This window comes from Columba livia, chromosome 7 (genome assembly GCF_036013475.1).
Source record: "Columba livia isolate bColLiv1 breed racing homer chromosome 7, bColLiv1.pat.W.v2, whole genome shotgun sequence".
NCBI lineage: Eukaryota > Metazoa > Chordata > Aves > Columbiformes > Columbidae > Columba > Columba livia.
Window position 1 is genome coordinate 33,523,983 of NC_088608.1, and position 6,018 is coordinate 33,530,000.

The 6,018-nt window shown below is 54.2% G+C and overlaps 2 protein-coding genes across 30 annotated transcripts in view; both read right to left on the reverse strand.

Moving 5' to 3' along the window:
- Positions 1-243: 243 nt before the first annotated feature.
- Positions 244-3,179, reverse strand: PRLH (prolactin releasing hormone). The gene is made up of 3 exons (XM_065069157.1): positions 1,847-3,179; positions 715-902; positions 244-449 (listed from the first exon to the last, which is right to left on the reverse strand). Exons 1-3 carry the CDS (start codon positions 2,008-2,010, stop codon positions 277-279), a joined length of 525 nt encoding a protein of 174 aa, XP_064925229.1. The 5' UTR covers positions 2,011-3,179; the 3' UTR covers positions 244-276.
- Positions 3,180-3,334: 155 nt separating this feature from the next.
- MLPH (melanophilin) overlaps positions 3,335-6,018 on the reverse strand; it is a 28,076-nt gene continuing 25,392 nt past the window's right edge. For 28 of the 29 annotated variants that reach the window (XM_065068659.1, XM_065068673.1, XM_065068649.1 and 25 more), the window contains 2 exons: positions 5,827-5,924; positions 3,335-5,437 (listed from right to left, as the gene is read on the reverse strand). In XM_065068659.1, the coding sequence (XP_064924731.1) occupies positions 5,411-5,437; positions 5,827-5,924 (125 nt within the window). In that variant the 3' untranslated portion in view covers positions 3,335-5,410. 29 annotated transcript variants of the gene reach the window in all.

The following is a 6,018-nucleotide window of genomic DNA, read 5'->3' on the forward strand; positions in this document are numbered from 1 at the left end:
GGTGCGGATGTTATGGGCTGAGATTCACCCTTCCCTGTGGTCCCTCTTGCCCCCAAACTGGAGAGTGGAGAAAATGGTCTTGCTTGGGGACACAGCTGCTGCACTGCACACACCACCAGGGCAAGATGCAAAACTGGGGCAAGAACAGCAATTTTTGGAGACGCATCCCCAAGCACACGACTTGCTGCAGCCCCCTGTGACCTCCTGTGCTGCGTTTCGGAGCAGAGAGTCTGGGACACGGGCGGAGAGGAGAAGGGCTTTTATTGTTGGTTCATCTCAGGGACTCCGCTCCTTCCGGGCGGGCTGGGGATGCAGATGGGAGAGGCCACAGGCTTGCCATCGGCCAGCGCCCTCGGGATGGATGCCCTCGCCCAGGGCTTGCCGCCTTCCGAACCGCCCCACTGGCCTGATCCCGCGCCCCGTGTACCAGGAGGGGTCGATGTCAGGGTCTGCAAGGCAAAAGCCAAGGAACTGTCAGGGGATGATGCAGGGGGGGACACAGAGGTGGAACATGACATTGCACCCAAGAGTGGGGGGCATGATAAACCCCAGGGGAGTGGGAAAACAATGGGGGAGTGGGTATAAAAGCTACTGCAGCTGCTGTTTCAAAGCAAACCTTTGCTCCTGCATAGAGACCCCCTGCCCCCCCATATGCAGCTGAGCCTGGGAATGCAGAAGGGGCTGGGGGGAGTCCCTTACTCCTGCTCTCCTTACTCCTGATTTCCATGGAGTGCTCGTAGACACGGCTGTGGGTGACGGGCAGGGTCAGGCAGGTGAGCAGCAGGCACAGGAGGCAGGCGGCCCCCAGCTTCATTCCCGGCACTCTCTGGTCGCTGTGGCTTGGCCCCAAAGCCCCCTGGCGCTTCCTGCTGGTGCCACGAAGACAGAGGCTTCTGACGCAGCTGTGGAAGCAAAGGCCATCACAGAGACACCCCACTTGGATTAAAGGCTCGCAGGTTGAGCACCCCATCAGGAGGAGAAGGCTGTGATGGAGGGGATGGGGCAACTGCATCACTGCTGCCATGGGGCTGTTGTTCCCATCACAGCATCCCTGGGCCAGCTGTTATGCAAAGAGCTTGGGGCAGCTTGGTCAAAAACCAGGGGTTTTGCTGGAACTGATAGCTCAAGGGAAAATCTCCTCTGCAGACATGAGTTGTACAAATCTCCTGTTAAATAAAATAGCTTTTTGTCCTAGCCTAGTGCCTTAGGCCAGGCCTGGCATCACCTTTTCTGGCTAGGACCCCTAGTACGCCCATGATGGTGGAACTCTGCAGCCCAGGAGATGGGAAAAAAGGCCAGCGCCGAAATGTGGGACTGGAGGCACAAATAGGTTTTGCTGCTAGATACTGGGTGATGGATGGACCATGGCCACCTCTGCGCCCTCAGCACCCACCCCGGGAGCCAGCTGCTGAAATGATGAACCCAGAGCACCCTGTAAGATGCTTTATAGCATCAAGGCAGTGAGAGGGACTGTGTGGGGCAGGCTGAGTGCCGAGTTTGATTTCTGCAACCACCTGCAATGAGGGAGCTGGGCAAGGTGCTGAAGTCAGAGAGCTGCATTAAGCAGGACACAGTGGAGACACAGCAGAAGCTTATCGCCAGGGACTTTTGCAAAGTAAAAGTTTTCAGCGTGCTGGGCGGGAGCCAGTCTGGGCTCCTGAGAACTCAGGTTTGCTCTGGCCGCTTGCTTTTTACAATCCCCTTTTGGAAACACCCCCCCAACTGGCTGGACAGACACAAAGACATGCACATGCAGGCAAAGCAGCGCACAGGAAATTACCCAACAACAGAAGCATCATGAGAGGGAGAGAAAAGCGGCGCTCCCCTGTGCTGGAGCTCCACTTACCGCGGCGAGGTGAGACGAGGTGCTCGTATGTTGTCCCGCTGAGCCCAGCAGCCACCGTCTGAGCTAGAGTCCCCTCTGGTCCCCGTTTTTATGGCTGGTTTCATGCTGATGTCAGAGGCGAGCCCGGGCAGTGACAGAGCCGGGGCATCTCCCCTCCCCGCCATCCCCTCTCATCAAATCAGCACAGGGATTTTCATGACTCAGAAGGGACTAGCATTTATCTCCCAGTGGCCACGACAGATAGTTTGGGAATATGTTAATCCCTGTCCTCAACTCAGCATTTTGTTTGGACGATGGAAAGTTTTCTGCTCCATCACCCTGCCTGCAGGGAGCCCCTCACCCAGTGCTCTCTGCAGGAGGTCAGTGGGTGATGCCACGCTGAACACCTGGATCCTGCCGCTGCAAACCCGCTCCATCACAGGGGTTATGTCAGGTGCCACCACCCTTCATCTTCAGATCCCCCCCAAAAGCTGCTGTAAGGAAATCAGAAAATTAAATGCAGAGAAAAGGGGAAGGCAACTTGCTGGGATGCACTGACTGGCAGGGGCAGGCTCATCCCGATGGTGTGGGGGCATCAAACCTCCCATTTTTTGAATTGGTTAAACCACTCCCAGGTAAAGGTTTCTGATGATGTTTGTTCTGCTGGATGCAATACTGAAGGAGGCAGCTTTGGTTCCCAGCACAAGGCAGGGGTTGTTTGGAGTACAAACACATCCACCCCCAGGCAAAACTGGAATTACTGAGACTTTTGGGCAGAGACCAAAATATGGGCATCTCTGAAATGGTGGGTTCGTGGAGACACTGTCATTGGTGGGGTGTGGGTGGGGGTCTGCCTGTCACCTCCATGTGGGGTTGAGACCACCCCAGGACAGATCATCTCTGCTGCAGTTGACTCCAATGCCTCAGTGCAACCGGTGTTGGGGGACAGTCACGGTAGCAGCATGAGAAAGAAAGAGGGTGATGGCTGCAGAGGGACATCAAAGATGGGGAAAGGGATGAAGAGAGGAGGGAAAAAAACCCCATAATCCAGGGAAACTCAGACCCTGGGGTCAGCAGCATGTTGTTTGTTGCTATTATTTAATACAGATTTAAAGCAACCCCTTGATGTTGTGGGCTTGTGTTTTGGGTGGCTTCGGCTGCCAGATTTGCTCTTGGGTTACCATGCAAGCCAGAGCAGTGCATTTCAGGGTCAGCCCCTCCTTGCCCCCACACTGTGCATCCCCTTCACCTGGCTGGCCTCACTGCTGGGTACTACTGACCCACACTCATCCCAACTGCAGCTCTGTGAGCAACGTTTGACAAGTCTTATTGCCACCCCATTCGTCACCATCTCCCCACATTCTGCTTTGGTGTTGCTGATTCGGCTCCTGTCTGCTTTCACCTGCCTAAGTTTTAAAGTGAAGGGTGCATCAGCTAGTTAAAGGAGAGGATAAGGAAAGGAGCCTTTGCTCAAGTGAGCTGAAAAAAACCACACTGCAAAACGGGTCCTGAGTTCTGGACACAAAACTGGCTTTATTGCATGACCTTGTGTACATATATATAATGTCTACACAAGCAGATGGGGCAGGAAACTGGCAAATAACAAGACTACAGCCTGAACGATGCCTTAGTCTGCACTGCTGAGGTTCACGGCAAGGACTTCTATGCAGGGTCAAGCATCCCAATAGCTGCATGTAAGGACTTGAGTTACAGCTGAAGCTGGGTACAGTGTGGTTGGGGGGAAGGCTGAACCCTGACAATAGAAGGGTGAGTGCAAACACATAATGTTGCCCAGATCTTGGTGGAGCTCCCTTCTGCCAGCCAAGGAGCTGCTGTTCTAGCACCAAGGCCAGCTGAGCAGCAAGATGTGCACCCAGCAATGACACAGTGTCTGGGGGAGTTTCTGCAATGGCAGTGGTTCGCACTTACCCTTTTGAACTTCAGACCAGAAGGATTTCATTTTAAAGTAAGAAACTGGTTTTGTTTCCAGCTGGGAAGCCCAGATTTAGAAGACTGCTCTAGAATGACTGTGGGACTGATTTCTAGGCAGTTAGCAGTCTCTACTGCTACCAAAGCCAAACGTATATGTTACTTGCATGAGAATTCACACTACAGCTCATAATTAAAGTGGTTTTGATCAGATGCACAAGAATAGCCTAAAATGGTCCTGGCCATGTGGCCATGGATGGGAAACTGCCAGCATTCGTCTGACATCCCCGCTCTGGCTGCAGGCAATCCTCCCTGCATCACCCGCTGCGGGAGGAGGGAGGAGGTGGGGACTATAAAGGACAAGGAACAGCAGGTACCAAGCAAAATATTTTTAACATGAACCTTCTTCAAATTTTCCTGCAAGAGAAAGGAACCCCCTGCCCATCCTGATGTCCTGGACATGGGTATGGGGCCAGGCGCTGATTCACTGGGATCAGCGGATGTGGAGAATTAAATGCTGGAGGAAAATGAACCGTTTGAGATTTCTGGAGACGAGCATTATCAGTGCTGCTGTCACCTGACAGGAGCCCAAGACCAGACCCCAAAGGCCATCACAGCCACTCCAAAGGATTGAACGGTCCTACAGTCCCATCATTATGGATATTTTGCTCATCCACAAAGTGCTGCTTGGCACAGGTTGACCCATCTGCAGAACAGGAAAAGCCTCCAGAGAAGCTCTTATGTTCTGCTTGCTGGAGTCCTTCTGAACTTGCTGGCATAGCCTTGCTGGGAGAGGGGACACCTTTGAGAGCTGGAAAATCAAACCAGTCCCCTGTAAGCCCTCTGGCCTTTCTTCCACTTTTCTTGATACTGCTTCATGCACACCTCATCTGATTGGTGCCCAGATTGTCACAGCTGCTTCGGGCATGGTGATAAGAACCCTCAGTGGGTGCTTGCATAGCTTTGTGTAAGGATCTGTTGGCCAAGCGCTCGCTGGGAGGGAGTCAGCACTGCTCTCACCCTGCTTTGCTGCTCAGGGAAGGGAAGTGACACTCTAAGGGACAAGTTGGGACCAGCGCCAGTATGCGAATCCCAGCCTGGGGTGCCTGGGTCTCTGCTCTGCCTGGGGTACCCCAAGGGCTCCTGCCATCAGCTCCTGCTCCTGCTCAGCACCAGCCTGGAAGAGAGCAGGAACAGGCCCCAGCCATGATGAGATGACTGCAATAGATGACATTAGCCTTTTGTCAAGGGCTGGGACCAGATGTTGCCAAGTGAATGCCATGTCACTGTCCCCAGTCCCCATGTTGTAAAGCCACACTGACATCCAGCTCCCTCCAAAGAGGTCACTCCCACTCTGCACCTCTCTTGTCCCCTTGGTTGACCCAGTACCAAAGAGCTGCCCAAAGCTGAGGCCTCATGCCTGCATCCTTCCATTAGAGCCCCTGGCCACATGTCCACACCCCAGTGTCTCGCCCCTCTCCCTGGCAGCTCCCAGCAAGACCCCTGCCCATGGCCTTCAACTTTGCTCCTGTCTGGGGTTTCATGGAAAGATGAGTGTGGGAGAAGGAAAAGCAAGCAATGGGGGAAGGTGGTGAGGCTTTGAGCTGAGGTTCTGTATCATCAGTGAAATATGGTGGCAGGAGGGTCCCCTTCTTCTCAGGACAGGTGGGTCATCACAGGCTTCTGCAAGGCACCAGAAGGAGAAACCTCAGCTCACCACTGTGCCCACACCACCCTGAACCACCACAGGTGATGAGGACAGCTCAGCCCCTGTCCTCTTCAGCTGCTACCACGTGGAACAAGGACCTGCCTCATCCCATGGACCACGCGAGTGGTGGGAATTCAAAGATGTACATCTTGTTTGGTCCCCCTGCCCTGGGGCTTATGACATCCCAGACCTCATTGGGCCATTCCCAGGCAGGCTTGCCCTCACCAGCCAGCATGCCAATGGCTGAGGGCACTGTGGGCTCAAGGGGAGAGTGGGGAGGGACAGGTCCCTCTGTGCAAGCCCAGGGAGGTAGGTCCCATATAGAGGCCAGGCCAGCAAGCCTCCCGGGTGGCTGGGTTCATACCGCAAAGAGCCGCTCCACTCTCCTGTTCTTCCCATTGGGGTTTCTCTGTGTCAGGGAGCCACGGTAAACGGAGTTGCGGTCAAAGGAGTCATCAGGACCTGTAGGGAAAAATCAGAGATGGGCAGCAGGTCCTTATCCACCTCGCTAGCAGTTTCAGTTACCCACCAGACTGCTTAGGTTTTACTGTCTTCC

Excerpts from the sequence above, each read along its gene's own strand:
- PRLH (XM_065069157.1), bottom strand. The coding sequence starts at position 2,010 with ATGGCGGGGAGGGGAGATGCCCCGGCTCTGTCACTGCCCGGGCTCGCC. Across the intron at positions 903-1,846 it reads CCTCGTCTCACCTCGCCGCG|CTGCGTCAGAAGCCTCTGTC; the intron begins GTAAGTGGAGCT and ends TTGCTTCCACAG. Across the intron at positions 450-714 it reads GCACTCCATGGAAATCAGGA|ACCCTGACATCGACCCCTCC; the intron begins GTAAGGAGAGCA and ends TTTGCCTTGCAG.